Source organism: Stegodyphus dumicola, chromosome 4 (assembly GCF_044657685.1).
Source record: "Stegodyphus dumicola isolate Sdum_Otavi_A_Nest chromosome 4, ASM4465768v1".
Taxonomy (NCBI): domain Eukaryota; kingdom Metazoa; phylum Arthropoda; class Arachnida; order Araneae; family Eresidae; genus Stegodyphus; species Stegodyphus dumicola.
The window spans coordinates 28725405-28746334 of record NC_140771.1 but is presented as its reverse complement, the minus strand read 5'-3'; the positions used below and the strand labels follow the sequence as shown (position 1 = coordinate 28746334).

Sequence of the window (20930 nt, the reverse complement as noted above, 5' to 3'; positions counted from 1 at the left end):
ACTCACCTTGATAAACATTAGTAACATTTTTGTTGGCTGAGAACAACATTTCTGCATATTTTGCAACCCACCTTCATCCATACCCAAAACTTCTCCAAGTTTTCTCCACTTGAAATTGGTATCTAATAAGCAACATAATTCCTTTTCCTTGCAAGAATCTACACTTTGACTTCCTGAAAATGTTTCAGAATTATTTCAAATCATAGACTAATTATCTAAATATGATGGAGATATTGAAAATAATCATTCTTACTTTCAATCACATTTTTATTGTCTTCAGTTTTCATTAATTCTTCATTTGTTTGTTTTCTTAATACCTTCAAAATCTAGTAAATAAAATAATCTATTCATTTCCCAAAACAAAATTTAGATTCATTTTTAAAATAAATCCACAGAATATCATAAAAAAATTAAAAATTGTATTTAAAAAATAAAAGGACAAGAAGAATATATATATATATATAAAAGACATATTCCACTGCCAAAACATTCATTGAAAATTCATGCATAAAACTTGAAATATTCTAATCTGGCTTTTATTTAGCCTACTTTTTATATATTAATTGACCAAACATTACAGACCCCTCGAATAACATGTTGGTAAATCTCCAGCTCACATTACAGCTATTTTTCTTGTCATGAACACAAAAAAGTAATGACAGCATTCCTGAGAAATATTTAGCCATAGCAGCTCTCAGTCTATTCAGGTTAGATGGTGTCACTTTCACGCTCGGGCAATGTAATACATTGGCTTTAAACTATGAATTGGAAATTTAATATTTTTATTATTTACATACTTGCCAACCTATGACACTCAAAAATCAGGAGATTTTTTTAAGAAATCGGGAGATTTTTCACAATGTTAAAAAAACTTTTTAAATGTTGAAAATATAGTTTTTAATAATGAATTAATTTTAAATAGTAACTAATTCTTAAATGCAAGCAACACAAAAATACCTTACACGTAAAAAACATTTTTATTACATGCATCGTTTAAGAAAACAAAAACAAACAAAAAAAAAAAAAAAAAAACCACTTAATCAGTTTTCGTACAAATGTTATAAACAGTGGCAGATTTTGCTTTCTTTAAGAAATAAACATCAGAATTTTGTTCATAGCAATTGCCACGTAGGCCTGCTTTCGCTAATAAAAGTTTTTCTAATGTGTCACCATCAATACTAGATCTAAATTTAGTCCTCGTTTTCGCAACAGCACTGAAAATCCTCTCACACTCTGCATTACTATGGGGAACTGTCAAGATGGCCAACATAATTCTAGACAGTTCACATTCTTTTAAAATTCCATCAGCATCTTTCAGTTTTCCAATTATACTCCACTGGGTGTCAATCTTAGCTGATTTTATAACTTCATCCAAGTTTTCTAATTGTAAACTGCTGTTATGCGGCTGTTGGAACTGTTTCAATTTTTCCTTCCTTTTAGAACTCCTTTCAAGATAATACTAAATATCAACAATATGTTAATCCACATTTATTGGTAAAGAAGCTGCCCTTTTTTTCAGCTGCTTAATTTACGAGGTGACAGGTGCATTTCATAATCTGCAAATCTGAATTTTCCTAAGATGCCTGCAACACCAGTCTTCAAGTCTACCAATACTGGTGCATTATCAGCACCAAGTGCTAAACAATTATCCAGAGGGACTACATTTTCTTTAAAGTTTTAATAATTAGCTGTGCTATATTAAAGCCTGTCAAATGTCCTTCTAAAGTGGGGACAGAAAGTAAACTGCACTCAATTTCTGAAGACTCTGGATTAAAAAAAGAAACAACAGTTGAATACAGTTTTGAATCGGTATTATTGCTTCCATCCATATAGAGGCAGAACGGAGCTGTTTTATTGCAATCAATAACTGAAGATTTATTTTTCAAACCCATTTCTTTAACAATTGCACCTGTTTTGGTTCTTGCACTTGAATATTCCTTAGCGATTTCACTATCAGGAAACATTTTTCTAAACAAAGCAGCAGCGTGATCCGATGCATTCAGTGGCAGGTTGTGCTCCAGTAAAAAGGCAGAGAACAGACATTCTGCATTAATAAGTTTTTGGTCCTCTGTTTCTGAAGAAAAATTTAATTTTCCTTTTTTTTTTTTTTTTTTTTTTTTTTTTTTTTTTTTTTTCAAAACAACTCATGTTGTCCTTGTGTTTTTGCCCTTAGGCAGTACACATCGCAAATTTATTACATTTCCTTGAGGAAATAATGGAAGGAAAGTCAACTGTGTACGATTTTTGAAACGTATACGAGTATTTCATCTTTCTCACAGACATAATAGATGATAATTTTTAAAACTATTTCCCGAAGGCATGTATACTCACACAACTCAGGACAAAATGACCGAAATAACTAAAGAACATCCAAATAACAGCTTGCTTTGTTCTCATTGGCTAACATATGCCAGATGACACACAGTGGAGCAAGATGCCCATTGGAGAATGACCTTTCTGGATACATATATGCTCTCACTCACAAAGCAGAAATTATCTAATTCGCAAGGTTTTGTTTTAGATATTCAGATGTCCAAAATCACTTTTTTTTCTGTTCATATAACAAAGTATTAAGCCAAGTTCCATAAAAATCGTGAGAAATTTTAAGAATAAGAAAAAGACAGGAGAAATATGTTGTAAATCGGGTTGGCGGGAGAGCGGTCGAAAATCGGGAGAGTTGGCAACTCTGTATTTATAAATACTTTCAATTACTTCAATAATAAAATTTTTGTTCATTCATTTAATAAGGGCTTGAAGTCCAATATGGTGGCGAACTGAACCTTATAAATACATGAGAAGAGGTTTGGAGTTATGGGTGTACACATAAACTGATGGCTGAGCATGCTTAGAGGTTGGTATTGGTCTAAGCGAATGCATGACTGATCAAAGCTGTGAAACATAAAATTCAGAAGGAGGTATGGAATTGGTAACATTCAGCGTATCTAAGGGTAACTTAAGTGTGGTACTGCCAAACAAGTTCGGCACGCATTTATATCGTCTTTAATATAGCAGATCTTATCCAAACATGAGCCATTATTACACTTTTAAGCTGTCTATGAAATTTTTCAATTAGACTGAGCATGGTAAGCAGAACTTTGAATGCAATGTGTATCCAAAAGATTCAAAATTCCAGCCTTTTTCAGTTGTTTTAGATATGTGGTAGCCAAATCTAGCCATCCAATTATGTATTAACACTTTACAAGTAGATTGAGCTGACATGTCAGTAGTAGCTATAACTTCTGGCCATCTGGTAAAGTGGTCAATAATTGTCATGCAATAACTGTTACCTTCAGATGGTGGAGAGGACCTATGAAATCAATACGGATATAAAGAAATAAGAAAAGATAAGAAAATCTTGCATCAGGCAAGAAAAAAGTACCCAAATGTGATTTTGAATGTCTATGAATTTTAGAACATTCACATTTTAGGCAAGACTGAATGGCAGTTTTAACAAATTTCTTCATATTAGGCCAAACATATTGCTTAGTGATTAGTTTCGTTGAAGCTGAAATGATGGCATGAGAAAAACAGTGATTCTGCTGAAATATTTTAGTGCAAAAAAATTCAGGAATGAATAGATGAAGTGTACCTGTGTCTATACTGCAATAAAGAAAAATTATGTTTTTCTAGTTTAAAAACTGGTAAAACTGAGAAAGAGAAATTTGAACTCCTGAAGTTGTGCTTCAGATATATTTTTTATATATATCGGTAATTTTATAATCTATATGCTGTATATCAGAAACTGCATCTACTTCTACTCTTGATAAGGTGACAGCAACGATGCTATCACGACGTTTGATGTATCTATATCAGTGGAAAAGTGGCCAATAGGAATCAAGATGACAAAGTTGTCATGGCGAACATTTTTCGGGCTTTAGCTCAAAAGCATAAATGAAGGGCTTTTGCTTAAAAGAATACATTAGGGACTTTTGTGTAGATCGTAAACATGTGCTAAAATTTCTTGATTGACAAATATACAGCCAGTAGTTCGCGATCATAGGTTGACCATTTTCTCTGACTTTTGCCGAGTTTGACGGACAGAATACTGGGTTTCCAAACTGAATCATGCAATTACAATAATGAACTACCAATCGCAATGTCAATTGCATCAGCACCAAGTTTCAAAGCAGCACCAGGAATTGAGTGTCTGAGAAAAATTACTTCAACCACAGCCTTTTTTGCATTGGTGAATGCTTTCTTAGCCTCATCATTCCATTGTAAAAGGTGTTCTTTAATTTTTTTTGGCTCTCAAGGTTTCTTTTCATTAATGTGGCTTCCAATAACCTATTCAAGGAGCTAAAACTTGTGAAGCTCTTTGGTACAAAACATCTGTGAAAGTTAAAAACGTAAAAATATTTTCTGTACTTATGTGTTTGGTTTGGGAAAATTCTGAAAGGCTTCCACTCTGTGGGGTAAAGTTTTTAAAGCTTGTACATGAAAACATGAAAATCCAAAAACTTCAAAGATATTGCACCAAAAACACAGCAGCTACTATATGATACTCGAATTTTACAGAACTGATGTTAAAAATACTGTGGTGTAAGCTAATTGTGTGGGCAGCTATTATGAAGGTGGCAGCACGTGCAGCTGAACATAAGAAAACTTCAAACTACTAAAAATATTAAACACAACATAATGCAAAGTGTACCTGAAAGGTGAAGTTTTCACAGGCATCTCAATACTCCAAAGCCAGCTCTTAACTAACAACTGAAAATTGATGCTCTCTTCGGGTTTATATAGTTTTCCCGAAGCTGCTAAGAACCTTCCATTTCTCAAAATTACCGAAAAGCATATAAAATTACATATAAAGTTGGATACATTTACAGTTGCACATATAGGTCAATTACAATGCCAATTACAACTATAAAGGGACAGGAACAAAATGTCTACCAGCAATTGAGAAGTTTGGCGATTTTTCATCAAATTTGGCGATAAAAATTAGTCCATCACTAGCTTGGCGATATCTCACCAATTTAGCAAGACAGGCATTTGTTTACCTTAACGTTAAATAGACTTGCCCCTGTAATCTTGTTTTTCCAGCAGAACTCCACTTATTGAAGCATTTCATGTTACATTATCCAAACGATATTGAGATTTCACTAAAATTATATACATACATAAAAAATATGCATAATTTCAGAAAATTTAACCAGAAACAATTACTAAAAATGTTAGTAATTTTAAGTTAAAAGCTAAAATATAGAACCTACTTCTAATCCTCTGTACAAATCTTCAGCAGGGTACTTAATTATTGTGTCCACACAGCCTTCATTTTCAACTCCATTTAATTTTACATATGCTAACTGAAGCGGTGTTATTCCTCTAAAGTCTTCAGCATTCACATCAATTTCAGGCTGTTAAAAGGCATCAATTTCAGGCTGCTTTTCACATTTAAAATGCACGATAGAAATTTCAAATAGCAAATTTATTCACATTAAATTTAAAGAACAGTACAGATAGAAAATTTTGTAAAAAAAGGCTTGATGCAATAAAAAGGCTAGGAATCCCTCCCTGATCTAGACTCAAACTTTTTTTAAAACTTCCTTCACTTGTTTTTCTTTTAAAGGCTTTTAAATTTAAACTGCTCTTAATTTACCAATTTTTTCAATGATTGGAATTATACTTAAGAAGAAGTGGGCAAGATGCCACAATTTCACCAATAGTTGTACAGTCTTACTGAACTAGCAGAACATCCTCATCCCAGTCTTCAAGGAGGTAGGGCTGAGGATCTCCCACCTCTCTTTTTCTACCACTAATTTTCTCAAGAAGATTTTTGGCTTATGGGTATTTTAAGTGTATGATGTCGTGCAGAAACTACACATTTATAAACATTCAACCCTCTTATAGGATTTGAACCTGCAAGCAAAAGAGATACTGTATATTTCCAAATAGTATAAGCCGATCCATATATAAACTGAGTGTGTGGTTTTCTCTTCAAAAATTTACCCAAAGTTCAAAACACGTATATATAAGGCTAAATGGAGGGGGGGGGAATCCTTAACATTCAAACCTGTCGGCATGAAGTCGAAAATGTTGCCAAGCAGGTAAAATGGGTTGAAAATTTTTCAATCAAATCACTGTTTTAACTCTAGGAACCCTATCTGATGTTAGCACATTTATTCAATTTGTTTGCTGTCTTGCATGCAATCTGTCGTATCTGTGCTAGCATTATTTTCTCTATCATTTTAATTTTTTGTCTGAAAGTTGAGCAGGAAGAGAAATTCTTATACTTCAGATTTAAAATTACAGAAAAATGTATAACAATGTAAAAATTATAACAGTATGGCTGTTTGGCATTTCTCCATAATTAAAAAAACAAGTTTGAAAATAAAGAAAGCTGGGTGCAAATTTTGCTAACATCAGATTTTTTGTTTTGGCAACTATGCAACAAACTAGCACTATAAACAATTACGGAAATAAAACAACTCATTTTCATAAGATGAATAACTCATTTTCTTTTAAATTACTTTTTTTCAAAAACTAAAGAAATAAAAAATCGCAATATTTAGTGATTTATCTCTTGCACCCAGATAGCAGATAAGTACCAATGGATTTTGCAATAGCACTAAGTGTAATCTTTTGGCCTATGAGTATCATTAACAAAATCCACTTTTAGCATATGGAAAGAAATTTTTGCTAAATTTTTCCTCTGTTTCACAGGGGAATAGTGTACACACCTGGGTACCTGGGACGAAGGCCCTACCTCTAGCGAAGAAAATTTAAAAATTACTAATTATGTGAGCATTAACACAAAGAAAATTTCTAAATAATAATAAAAAAAAAATTGAGCTATACAAAGAGATTTAAGTAACAAATTACATAATAAATTTTGTCACAAATAACTTTAAGGTATATCGTTATATTATAATAAAAAGGTAATAAAGTTAAGCAATTAACTTATTAATAACAAGTTAATATAAGATAAGAATTTAAAAGGTGTAGTGAAACAGAGTTGACTAATGGGGTAAGCATCTGATACAAGCTTTTCGAGACGGTTACAAATATCCTGAAAGAGAGACATACAGCAATTGGAACAATACACAAGAAGTAGGTGTAACTCCTTCGGTGAAAAATTTAAAAGGGGAAAACAATAAAAATTCAGGTAAACAATGGATAAGTTTGAGCAATCTGAAATATTAAATTGACACTGGTCCTGTCAAACAAAATACAAAATATGTACATACGTAAGAGGAGATATATATATATAAAACAATACACACAGTTTTCAATATATAATACAAATGCTGGATAATAATGCAGGTAACAATAAGAAAACATCAACCAGTATTTACATTAAGTATGGCTATAGCGCGTTTGCAGTTAGCAGGATCATTAATGTCATAATTACATATTTTAATGGCAGGGTTTTGAATAATTTTTCAGATTTTGAAAAACATTCCTTGCTAATTTACAATAAAAGCTGGTTTATTTTCAGCTCAAAATGGATAGTTATTATGAATGTATCCTGGTGAGTTTGAAATTTGATGTAATATAGAATTTTGGGATGTTTGGAGCCGCTTTCTATCCGATTCACAAGAATATGCACATACTGGGCAGGCATAACAGATCATGGGACGCAATACGAATTTGTAAATGAATAACTTGTTGTCTATAGATAAAATGCTGTTTCGAGCAATTCAAGGGAATAGTGTTTGCTTTACGAGCTCAAAACTTCTGTAAGAGAGATGATATATGTAGGGTCCATATGACCTCACACATAACAGGACCCCACACATAACATGAGAGAATTACTGAGGATCACCCCAAGATAAGGGACCTTCTTAGCCCAGGGGATAGATACTTCATAGAAATGCAAGTTTTTATCAATTTTCTTTTTCTTGTTAAACTGCAAAAATGGAAAGTTCTTGTCCACATTAACAAGAACTTTCCATTTTTGCAGCCAAATCTCAAGTATGTTTATGTGATCTTGTAAACGTTGTATGACTGATCCAACAAATGCACATTGCGTCAGGATCGCTGTGTCATCAGCGTACATTGCAAGTGTTGTGTTGGGTGTTGTAGAAATGCCATTCACATAAATATTAAAAACTGTGGGTGTCATGAGGGACCCCTGGGCTACGCCTGCTAATATGGGAAGTTGTGTAGAATACAAGCCCAAAACATGAATGATGAAGTGACTACCGGTCAGATAGGATTGAATTATGTTTGTGATGTAATCTGGGAAACCCAGATTGTGTATTTTGTAAAGGAGTGCTTCCAGCCATACGCGATCAAAAGCCTTGGAAATATCTAAGAAAATTCCACCTGTGATCTTGTTTTTTATTCCCTCAGTAATCGTTTCAACAACTCTGTACAGTTGCTTTGTTGTGCCTAGATTCTTTCGGAATCCAAACTGGAAAGGGATGAGGATATTATTATCTTCCAGATGCTTGTTCACTCTTTGATGAGTGACTGCTTCAGTAATTTTGCTTAGGCATGGCAGGAGGCTGATGGACCTGTAAGAATCTGGTTTGTTTGATGGTTTTTCTGGCTTTAAGATTGGGGTTATTGTAGCAAGCTTGAGGAAAATATTGCCATTTTAGAATCAGGTTAATGATTTTGACGAAGATGAACACAGTCTTTTTGGGGGGGGGAATTTTTGAATCAAATGGTTTGAGATCTTGTCGTGCCCTGGGGCTTTTTTCTTCTTGAGTCGTTGGATGTATTCAAGGACTTCTGATGGCATGACTGGGGGTATGTTGTTCGTGCATGGATTGGGAGAGTATGTTGTTCATGCGTGGATTGGGAGAGTATGTTGTTCGTGCGTGGATTGTAGTGATAATGTTTTCTGTTGTGTCATGTATGTTGTGAAGTTGAAACTGAGATTCCAGATACTGAGCAATAAGTTCAGCTTTCTCAGTTTTAGTGTAATGGATCCTATTGGGGCATTTAAGAGGTGGAATGTTGTTGTAGCATTTTATTATACCTTTTGAGAGCTTTCCACAGTGAATCAACATCCGTGGTGTATTTGGACCAGATGGGTTGTGCTTTCCCTGTCAACATTTCTTAGCACATTTAACTTAAATATGTAATCATCACCAAGCATAATGTCAACATAAAAGGTTACCATTCCATTTTTCAATTACTAATACAAAATATTATTTTTTTTTTTTTTTTTTTTTTTTTTTTTTTTTTTTTAAGGTATTGCTCCATGAGTCACTCAGGTTGTCATGTGTTTATAAACATGCAGTGATGAAAGAAAGTCTAAGAAGGTCCCTTATCTTGGGGTGATCCTCAGTAATTCTCTCATGTTATGTGTGAAAGCAAAATATAATAAATAATAATTTGCCAGGCTGGCATCAGGAGTACACAGTATTAATAGGTGTAAAATCAATGACGTATCTGTAGAATGTTGGTTAGAGATGTATACGAAGCCAAATTATTGATCGTAAAAATTTATGCTAAAATGAGTGTTTCTGCAATAATGAGGTACTTTATTTAGTGCCAAAGTAAAATTAAGAATCAGAGTTCTCCACATGTTTTATTATGCATGGGGGGAGGGATCAAATGCATATGCGCAACACAAAATATATATATAATAAAATAGTAAAAAAAAACATTGGTAGTTGCCTTGAGGTCTGGATTTTAGATCATTCTGGATTTTAGATCATTCTGGATACTGGATATCCGGATCTCGGACTTTGTACTGTATTTTTGTGATTTACACACATACACAGATGTTTATTTTGGAACCACAGATTTGACAAGGGCACATTTTAGAAACACTAATGAAAAGCAATTAAATACTGTGTACAACCATGTTCATCTTTTACTCTTGTTAGTTTTTACTTACCAGTTTTTTCTTAACTGTGCCTTTTTTAAAAACAGACAAAAAGAAAGCTAAACGTGTTTAGAAAGTGTTTGGTTTCACAGTCTATATAAACTGAAGTTAAATTTCTTGATTTTATTTTAATTGAAATATACATAGCTTCTGTGCATCATAAGACACAATTTTATTATTCAGTATAATTTATTATTGAAATAAGTAGATTTTAGATTTTGTTGAAACAAACTAAAAATTTCATTCTTTTTGACTGTATAATATTTTTTGAATAAAATATGATAACAAAATACCCTCACTTGCATCAAAGTGAAAGGAATTTAATCTACAAAATAATAATAATAATAATAATAATAATAATAATAATAATAATAATAATCCTAGTTATCTATTTTTCCAACCATTAGGACAGGTTGCAATCACAGTTAGTTCAGATAATTGAAGTTCAATTGCAGATTCTTTGCGGACAGTTTCGTTTAGTAAGAAATACCACTGTCCTTTCCATTTAAAATAACATTATTTTAAAGTTATGACATAAACAAAGATTCAGAAGCTTATACAGTAGTGACAAATTTTCCAAAATCTCTACACTCAGCTGTATAGTATACGATAATAAAATTTCATTAGTACGCAATGAGTGATGGTGTAGCAGCGGGGTGCCTGGGTCAAAAGATCCTATCCCCAATCGAAATTATGCTAATTCGAACATACTGCAAAATAAAAATATGCCCAAGAAATCTAATTTATTTATATATATATAATTCCCCCCCTACAAATTATTTATGGGCTTAATAAGTGAGTTAGGATGATTAGTAATAACCGATGAGAGTGTACAAGTCCGTGAAGAAAATGCCTCCAGAAAAGCTACCAGTGGGAACAGAAATAGCAGTACATGGTAATTATCAGGCAAAAATTTTATAAATGCAAGACCAGTTAAAAGAAAATATGAATACAATCATAGAATAATTTACATAAACAGGTTAGAAGTTAGAAGTAAAGTAACACACAATACAAAAACATGCCATACAGAAGGTAACCAAGGTATAGTTGAATTTAGTCAATAGTGCCACTAAGAATGGCCATAGGCCTTTTGATGTTACATTGATCATTTACGTTGTAATCGTAAATTTTAATTGTAGGATTATTAATGGACTCCAGATCTTCATGGAATTTCTTAGCAAGGTGATAGTAAAAGGTTCTAATATGGTCGATTTTCAGTTCAGTAGGCAGTCTGTGATTTCAAACATACCAGGGGAAATTAGTGATTTGTCTCAAAACCCAGTTCTGCGTGGTTTGCATTCCTTAAGGATCTACTAGAATAAGCCCACACAGGGCAAGCATAACACAATATTGGACGTTTCATTAGTAGATTAGCAGCTCTGGGCAATGCACAAATAAAATTGACTCACCTTTTTTAGCAAAAGCTGAATGACACTTATTTGGGTCTGAACAGCCATGTGAAGAGGTGTCTGACCACCTTTCTTTTCAATGATATTCACGTTTGCTCCGGCTTGCAGTAATAAATCCACACATTTTAGGGATTCATTCATCACTGCAACATGCAAGGGAGCCAGACCTATGACGGAAAATGATTTCAAAATAATTAATTTTTATTCTAATATTTTTTCGAATGTGAAATTCCAAGTTATTGTGGTATTTATTAAGATTATTTTTATTTATAATGTGAAGTTCAAAAAAAGAGACAGAGAAGAAGAAAAATGAAAAAATTTTAAACGATTCAGATTTCAACATCAAACTAGAAGTTTGTTAAGGTTTTTTATGCTCTAACTGAGCTTACAGTTTACAAATCTGCTCTTGGACTCATTTCAGTTAATGCAACTTTTTTTGTCTCTTTTTTAATTTTATGATTAACCATAACATTTTTCATCCTTATGCGACATAAAATTCAATAATAAAATCAGAAATCTTTTATAAGCAGCATATTTTTAGAATTCTTGATAGAGTGTTAAGTGTTGCTTTATATTTTTCTATTTTTTCAGTCTTTTCTCAGTTCATCACATCAGTGTTCAGTTTCTCTTAACAAGATCATCTACGTAACTTTTTTATCTTTTTACCTTTATTATTAAACATCACTTTCTTCACATTTACATGATATAAAATTTTTTTAAAAAATTTAAAGTAGTATATGTTTAAAATTTCCAGTATAGTGTTAGATAATTGCTGCACATTTTCCTAATTTTTTCAGCCTTTTCGCAATTTGACATGTCAGCGTTCAATTTTCTTAAAAAGAAGATACAGATAATTTTTTTTGTCCTTTTTAACTTTATTATTACACATCACTTTCTTCCCACTTATGTAACATAAAATTTAAAAGTAAAAGCAGTGCATGTTTAAAATTCCTAGTACATTGTTAAATGCTGTCATCATTTTTTTTTAGTTTTTTCCCTCAGTTATCATATTAATGTTTAGTTTTCTTAATGAGATGACAGCTTTTTTTTTTTTTTTTTTTTTTTTTTTTTTTTTTTTTTTTGTGTGTGTGTGTGTGTGTGTGTGTGTGTGTGTGTGTGTGTGTGTGTGTGTTCACTTTTTGCTTTTTAACTTTATTTAAGTAACACCAATTTGCCAAATAAAATTCTGCAAAATCACAAAATATTTAAAATACTGGATGTTTAAATATTGCCATACCTTTTTTTATACTCCCTACATCATTTCTTTAAAAATAGTACATGGTGATAACATTTAGCAACAACATCCGTGTGAACGATCAAACTCCTTTTAATCCAGAGGATGTGTCTAAAACAGCTGTGACCACCCTATTTGGATTATTTGAGTTTCTTAAAATGCGGTCTGGTTTAGGAAATGCAGGTCAAACATATAAACATATAGATTTATTCATCAAGTACTTTCTGGTTTAGATTGCTGTAGTTCCTACTTCCATGATCTACTTGTAGCTGCAGCAGATGAAAATGAGCATGCAAAGCACCTTCGTTTGAATTTTGATAGACTGAGGAACTGGGTTAAACCTAAATACTGCTAAATGTGTTCTTGGAAAATCATCCATATAATTGCTTCGTTGTTTAATTACCCCTTCTTGAAAAATTCCTGCAGTTCTCTAAACCTGTAACAATGTCCAAACTAAAGACATTTTTGGCAATGTTGAATTTTTATTAAGAATTTTCGCATAATGTCGCAACTACTCAGGCACCGCTTCATTCTCTTTTGAAAGATTCTAAGAAAAATTATAAATGCCCTATTCTCTGGACAGCAGAAATAACTACGCCTTTGAAAAATGTAAAACTGGCCTAGCAAATACAGTGACACTTACTGTAATTTCCGGAAGAAACACTGCAGCATTTAAGTGTTTAAAACTTAAATTTTCAGCGGGTGCGGTGTTTCTACCAGTGCGGCGTTTAGGTGCACTAAAAATAAAATATTTCCTATGATGGTCATTGTACATAGTTTGAATAACTTTGTCATTGTACATAGTTTGGATGGCCTTGTCACTGTACATAGACTGGTGCTGTTTCCACACAAAAGACCACTCAGTTGCTTTTTGCAAATGTTATTTTGTTTACATTCTTTCCCTTGAACAGACCTACATGCCTTATTCACCCTAAACGGGATCTCAGAACAATAACATTCTTCCCCCTTTTCAAATCAGCATTCTCATCATTTTGAATAATCTCTCTCCTCTGCCATTCGATGAATCTTCCAGGACCCATCCTCTCCCCACCCCTGCCTTTTCTGCAATTTTTTTCAAAGGCGGACACGACTCCACCTGCCTCGCAATAACGAACTCTGACATATTTCCCCTTCAGCATGAATCGATTTTTCTTGGCATTCTGCCAGATACAGATCCCATCAGTTTGGGTACAAGTAGTTGTTGGATAGTTTTTGAATAAGAAGGGAGTGGAAAATTTTTGAAAATGGCACAGAAGCCATACTGCTGGTTTTAAGCTTAATGTAATTTCACGTGCTGAACAAATTGGAAATCGAGCAACAGCTCGAGAGTTTGAAGTGGACGAAAGATGTATTCGACATTTGAGAAATGAAAAAGAACTTCTTAAAAATATGCCACAATAGAAACAAGCCAAAAGAAGTGGTACTGTAAGGGGGCCGAATTTAGAGGACGACCTTGCAAACTGGATAAAGGAGCAACGAGAAAAGGGAATGACAATTTCGAATGTAAAAATTCGCTTGCAAGCAAAATTTATAGCAAAACGAATGAATTGTGCAAACGAGAACGGCTGGATGTGCGAAACAATCATGCACGAGTGGCTACAAAAGTGCATGAGTGGCAGTGTCACAAGGGATCTTTTTTCCAACCAAAAGGGTATTTGATAATGGATTCCATGCGTGCTCATTTACTTGAGTCAGTAAAAACCAAATGTCAAAAATTGTCTATGACTGTAGCAATAATTCCTGGCGGTTTGACAAAAAACTTACAACCATTAGATTTGTCAGGTAATAAATCCTTCAAAGGTGAAGTTCGAAAGCGGTGTGAGTGTTGGATGAGTGAAGGATTGCATACGTATACCAAAAGCGGTAAAATGCGTAGAGCATCTTATGAAGAAGTTGCAAAGTGTGTAGGAAGTGTGTGGAATTCGGTAAAAACATCGTCAATAATAGCAGGGTTCAAAGAAGCTGAAATTAAATACTTAGATAAAGAGACTGTAAGCCAAGAGGATGAATCTGACGATCTGGAAAACTTGGACTTAGATCAGGATTTACTAACTCTTTTTTAATTCAGATAGTGAAGAATCAGATTTTGATGGCTTCATATGATGTATAGGTAGGTTGCTTTAATTCCTTTTGTAAGTAAAATTTAAAATTTCCTTTTGTCATCCAAATTTAATATTTCGTTGTTGCAACATTTTTTATAATACAGTCTGAGTATTACAAATATGGACTTCTGTAGTGGGTAAATAGAAGTATATTCATGAACGTAAATATATTTTCAACATTTCTTACCTTTAATTTATTTTTGAGTTATGGTTTTATTTCATGCACTTTTCTTAACTGATATGTCATATAGCAGGACACATGTTGAGATTTTGCATCTATACGGCCCACGACGATGTCACGCGCAATTTAATCTATTGCGGCGTTTCAGTGCAATTTTAATTTTTTTTCCCGCCATTTTTCTCGAGTGCGCTGTTTATGCTGATGCGGCCTTTCTTCCAGAAATTACGGTAGTTACCATGCCCCTAGTCAACGGTTGTCATTAATGGTTGATGCCCCAGATGTGACTATTGGAGCTGTTTTGCATTTGCTACGCCACCAACATCTTCAACCATGAGCCATTTTTTTTCCATAAATTAACTCCAACTGAAACTAAGTATAGCACATATGGTAGAGAATTACTCGTTATCTATTGTGCTGTAAAGCATTTTCAACATAATCTCGAGGGACAGCATTTTACAATATACACAGATCATTGCCCTCTAACAGTTTCATTTAGTAAAAATTCAGCTTCTGCAACCCCTGGTAGATAAGACATATGAATTATATTGTCCAATTCAGTACTGATACACAACACATTCCTGGTTTAGAAAATATGATGGCAGATGGGTTGCACAAATTACTGTTATCAGTAAGCTAGATATAACAAGTTTTGCAAAGATTGCTGAGTTGCAACAGAATGATTCAGAGCTGAGTCAATTACTGTCTATAGAAAGTAGCTCATTAAAACTACAAAAGATGAAGCTTTCGCCTGGTCTAAATAACACATCGTTCAATAAGTCCCGGGACTAACTAAGAAAAGAACATCCATTTAAAAAAAATTCATGTTTATTCATCAACATAATCACCATGAAGAGCTATGCAATCATTCCAAGGCTTTTTTAACATTTTGATGACATGCTTGTTAAAAGTTTGTCCTTGTCCGCAAAATAATAAGCTTCAGTGGCAGTGATGCCTTCCTTATTTAAGCCAAATCTTTTCGCCTGGAGCATCTTTTTGAGATCAGCAAACAGCCAGTAATCACTGGGAGCTGGATCTGGGGAGTATAGCGGGTGGGGAAGCAGAGTGAAGCCCAACTCGTTCAATGTAACCAATGTTTGCATTGACTTGTGGTGGCACGAGGCATTGTCTTGACTGAAGATGATTTTTTTCTTCAGGTGCGGTCGTTTTTTTTTTTTTTTTTTTTTTTTTTTTCCCCCTTCGATTTTGTCCTTTAGACGCATCAATAACTCACTGTAATAGGCACTATCGAGAGATTTTTCCCTTTTCAGCGTGACTTTGCCAGCTGACTGCTGCATTTTTGGACGCTTCAGATGACTTTCACTGGCTGCACGTGACTCAGCTGACTGCTGCTTTGACTCCAGAGTGAAATAGTGGATCCATGTTTCATCCATTGTCACATATCGACGCTAGAAATCCTGTTTATTGCGAGACAACAGTGACAAACAACTCTGTGAATCATCGGCTTGTTGTTGCTTTTGTTCCATTGTGAGCACACGCAGCACCCATTTGGGAAACACTTTTTCATTCCCAACTTTTCATGTAAAATCATACATCCAGTTGATATGTTTACCATCTCATCAATCTCACAAACTTTCATTTTGCGGTCATTCATCACGATTTTCAACACTTGTTTCACATTTTCCGGAGCAATTGCCTTATTTGACCTACCTGAGAGTGGCGCATCATTTGTATCTATGCGACCGTGCTTGAAATCAGCATACCAACAGCAAATGGTTGTTTTTGATGGAGCCGTGTATGGATAACATTTTTCAAGCCATTGCTGAGCTTGCACAGTATTTGTGCCCATTAAATAGCAATGTTTGATCAACACTCAAAATTCGTTTTTCTCCATTTTGTCTACCAAATGCACAAGTAGTGTCACTTTCACCACAGTAGCTTCGCTGTTTCCGGTACAAATGTCTTGAAAATTAGACATGTGTCATTTGAAGGTTAGTTCTTTCGAACAATTAAGTCAAGTTGATATTACTAACACCATCTTTTGGTTAGTCCCAGGACTTATTGAACGATGTGTTATATACTGCGACGTTAGTGGTGACAAGATCCATCTTTTCGTTTCTAATTATTTGTGAAGGGTAGTGTTTAATTCTCTTCATGGATTCCCTCATCCAGGTATACGATCGACAAAAAGATTTATCTCTCTCATTTTGTATGGCCTTGAGCATCATGGGATTGTGTTGCTTGGACTCAAAGTCATACAGTCTCACAGCTAGTTGCAGTCCTTGGCTGTATCAAGTCAAAATTTTGGACATGTGCATTTGGGTATAGTCGGGCCATTGCCACCTTTGGAAGGATACTCCTACCTTTTGACTCTTGTCGACCGATTCTCCCAATCCTGAAGCAATATGTATGAAGTATATTTCAGCGGAAACTATCACTCAAACATTTTTTACCCCTGGATTGATAGGCTTGGAGTTTCCAGTACCATAAGTACCAATCAGAGCCGGCAATTTGAATCACGCATGCTTACTACTCTCAATAAAATTCTTGGGTGTTCACCAAATTTGAGCTTCTTCACACCACCCTTCAGCTAATGGATTACTTGAGAGATTCCATCGTTCACTTACACAACCGTTAATATACCATATTATCCCAACTGTACACCTCAGTCTTTGAGCAACATACAAAGAAGATCTGAGAGGAACATGCTCAGAAATGGCTTATTGAACAACTATTCATCTCCAATGCAGAATTTTTGCAACCCAAGTTTCTAATTCTTCTCATTCAATTTCATTTCTACAGAAGTTTTGTGAGGCAATGAGAGAGATAGCACCAGTACCATGTTAATAAAAAGTATTTCGCGCACTCACATATTTGTGAGACATGATTCAGTTAAGACCACCCAACTCGCTCATATGACGAACCATTTAAAGTAATAAAAATTTTACCCTTCTTAGTCGAGGTAAAGAACCCGTGAACAGCATTGATCGCTTCAAATCAGCATTATTAGTTTCAGATACTGTAGCATTGGTTCCTGTTCCTAAGCAGACTCCTACATTAAAACGGAATGCCACTATACCCCCAGAAGAAGAAACAATTTCCCTAGATATCTCTGACCCCTCGTGCGTTTGGCATGTGTTTAAGGGGGTATTGTGGCAGACTATTTACATTTTTGACATTTGCATGCAGTGTCCATGTTCACTGCACTGTACCCACGCGCACTCATTAGAGTGGGAGCCATAAGGATTTAAACGTTTCCCCGAGCAATTCTCTTACAATTGTACATCACTGTTCCTGTTTACGTGTGGTCGACATTTGGTGCCGGCTTATCATCATGTACACTCATGGACAAAAAAATTAGCGCACCAAGAAATAATTGCGGGATCGTAATGAAACTTGCAATGAAGGTACATGTCGGGGAGATATGAAAATGATTAGAAATGCAGCATGATTGCGCATTACATATAGCAGGTAGAGGGCACTGAACGTCGTACTCTATCGAGTATAAAACAGGTAACCAAAGCTTGTTTGAGTGTGCTGAATCATTTACAAAGAAAGAGCTGAGGTAGACATGCCATTATGCTGTGTTCGAAGACAATATGAGAAGTTGTCGCAGTTTGAGAGGGGGAGAATCGTCGGGATGATGGAAGCTGGGTAGCCAGCTAGGCGAGTAGCTCATCAATTAGGCTGCTCTGATTGTGCTGTGAGGAGGTGTTGGGACCAGTGGACCCGAGAGATGTCATGCACACGAAGACCAGGCTCAGGACACCCTCGACAGACCAGTCATCGAGAAGAACGCCACATCGTAAGAAATGCACGCGTACAGCCAACTGCTTCATCGGCCGCCATCCAGGCACAGGTAGCACCTTCACTAGGGGCCCTTGTGTCTTCTCGAACCATACGAAGGCACCTGGCTGAAGGACAGTTGGTATTGCGGTGCCCATTACGTGTGTGGCCCTTGATGCCCACCCATCGACGGCTCCGTTTAGAGTGGTGTCGAGCACAAGGAAACTAGACTGAAGCGGAATGGAACCAGGCTGTCTTTAGCGACGAATCTAGATTCAATCTCGGCAGTGATGACAATCGTGTTCATGTGTGGAGAGCCCATGGTGAATGCCTCAATCCTGCCTTTGCTGTACAGCGACACATCGCTCCCACAGCTTGTGTGATGGTATGGGATGCCATTGCCTACAATACACGGTCAACCCTAGTATTGTTCCGTGGCACCATGACAGCCCAGCGATATGTTCATGAAATTCTGCAACCACTCGTGCAACGGCTCCCAGGAGCCATTTTTCAACAACACAATGCTCGCCTCATATGGCAAGGGTGCCACAAGACTGTCTCTGCACTGTTACTACCCTTCCTTGGCCTGCCCGATCCCCAGATTTGTTTCCAATCGAGCATATCTGGAATCATTTGGGACGACAAGTCGGGCATCCCACGAGTTTGAATGAACTAGAGGCAAGGTTACAGCAAATATGGAACGAAATGTCTCAAGACATCATACAGAACTTGTATGACTCAATGCCCTATCGTATCGCATCGTGCATTCGTGCTAGAGGGGGTCCAACGGAGTATTAACTCCTGTATTTTTTTGCCTTTTTCTCTGAAATAAATTATTCTTTTTCTTTGATTTTCTTATAATTTAAATATATCAAAGTAGTCATTACATACGTAAAATTTCGTTTTATTTTGACGACTCCTTGGTGCGCTAATTTTTTGGTCCATGAGTGTATTTAGGTTCATATTTTACCTTTAAATTTTAAATAAAGTTAATTTTATGTTCTATCAAAGTTTTTAACCATCCTTTAATGAACCTTCTGACAGGCCTGGGAGTCTTGTGTCATAAACCATCACCATAGTGTTATGCATATTATAGAGTTTAATGTCAATATCTGATGCAACACCCAATTATAATAAAGGATTTTAAAAATCACATCACAAATAAAAACTCCAGCCTTAGTTATTACGGTTAAGAATATTTTTAAGGTGATATAAAATATATAACACTAATAAATTTTATATCATCTTGAAAATATTCTTATTCAGTATTTTCTGGAAAACTCATAAAATGCCAGATAAGTGAAAGCTTCAGATAGTTGGGCGTATAAAAAGTGGAACGCATGGGAGAAAAGCCGAAAACTTTTTGAATGAATGGAAGAAGAAATTTCCATTCTCAAATTATAGAAAGTCTTTTTATTTTTTATTTAATTCTAATCTAAAATTTATAAGGCACCATTAGTAAGAAATGTGCAATCAATGTACAATGTGTAACATTAAACAGAATTTTAAATTAATTATATGCAGGTTTTACAAAAAGATTCCCCATTTACTTTGCTTTTATATCTGAATTCTTTAATTTAAGTAGTAGCTGTAATGTAGCACTAAAAAAGAGCAACAACTTTTTTAAACAGTTATTAATAATTAAACAAAATATAATTTATTTGAAATTTAGTTTTTTGATTTCATGCTTACTCTTTATTACAAATTGGTCAACATGGTTAAAGAGTTATCTTAACATCAAACTTGAGGATTTCAATAATTTTAGATCTGTCTGAGAGACCATCCCTCTGTTCTCTTTTGATAATGAAAACCAATGAGTCAAGACGTGTTTTTTTTAGCAGTTTTTCCATTGTTTGGAATCCTATGCTATTTGAATAACCAATAAAACTAAGGCAAAGAAGATCTCATGATTGTATCATGAAATTGTCCTTATCCATTATGGATGCTAAATTCCACAGTCTGGTGAGAGTACAGTATATGCAGTCCACTTAAGCTTTAGAATTCTCATTTGTTAAATTTTTTGCAGGGGAAGTAAGAGTTTTTAAAATTCTATAATATTCCCAGTACATAAGCTTTGCAGTTAGTTGAATGACACATAGTCAGAACTTTAAAAATGCAGTAATATAATAACGATTTAAACTTGCTAAGAAACAAAAAGGAAATATTTAATTATCAGTTTCCTTTACTCACAACCAATCTGACAATTATAATAACGTGTGACCGTATGCACAGCAAAAAGTACACAGGACAAAATGGAAGAATTTAAAATGCAAAATATACAAGAAAAACTGGAATATTTACAATAAAATTCTATATGTATGAATGCCAAAATGATAAACCAAGAATTTCACAGATTTTCTCTATTTTTAAAAGGAAAGAAGCAATGTGAAAATGGTAGAAAAGAGATGAATAAAGAAAGCACATTTCATCATGTTTTGATGGCTGAACAGTGTATACAGCTGAGTATTTGGACATAAAG

At 34.6% G+C, this 20930-nt stretch overlaps 1 protein-coding gene across 9 annotated transcripts in view; it reads right to left on the bottom strand.

The window, feature by feature from the left end:
* The window catches only part of Rel (nuclear factor NF-kappa-B family member relish), a 161206-nt gene that overhangs the window by 60986 nt on the left and 79290 nt on the right, over positions 1-20930 (bottom strand). For 7 of the 9 annotated variants that reach the window (XM_085814642.1, XM_085814644.1, XM_085814645.1 and 4 more), the window contains 4 exons: positions 11191-11357; positions 5211-5354; positions 254-326; positions 7-173 (listed from right to left, as the gene is read on the bottom strand). In XM_085814642.1, the coding sequence (XP_085670768.1) occupies positions 7-173; positions 254-326; positions 5211-5354; positions 11191-11357 (551 nt within the window). Of the gene's footprint in view, positions 1-6; positions 174-253; positions 327-5210; positions 5379-11190; positions 11358-20930 lie in introns of those variants that run through there. The other 2 variants (XM_085814646.1, XM_085814649.1) reach the window with 2 other exon arrangements.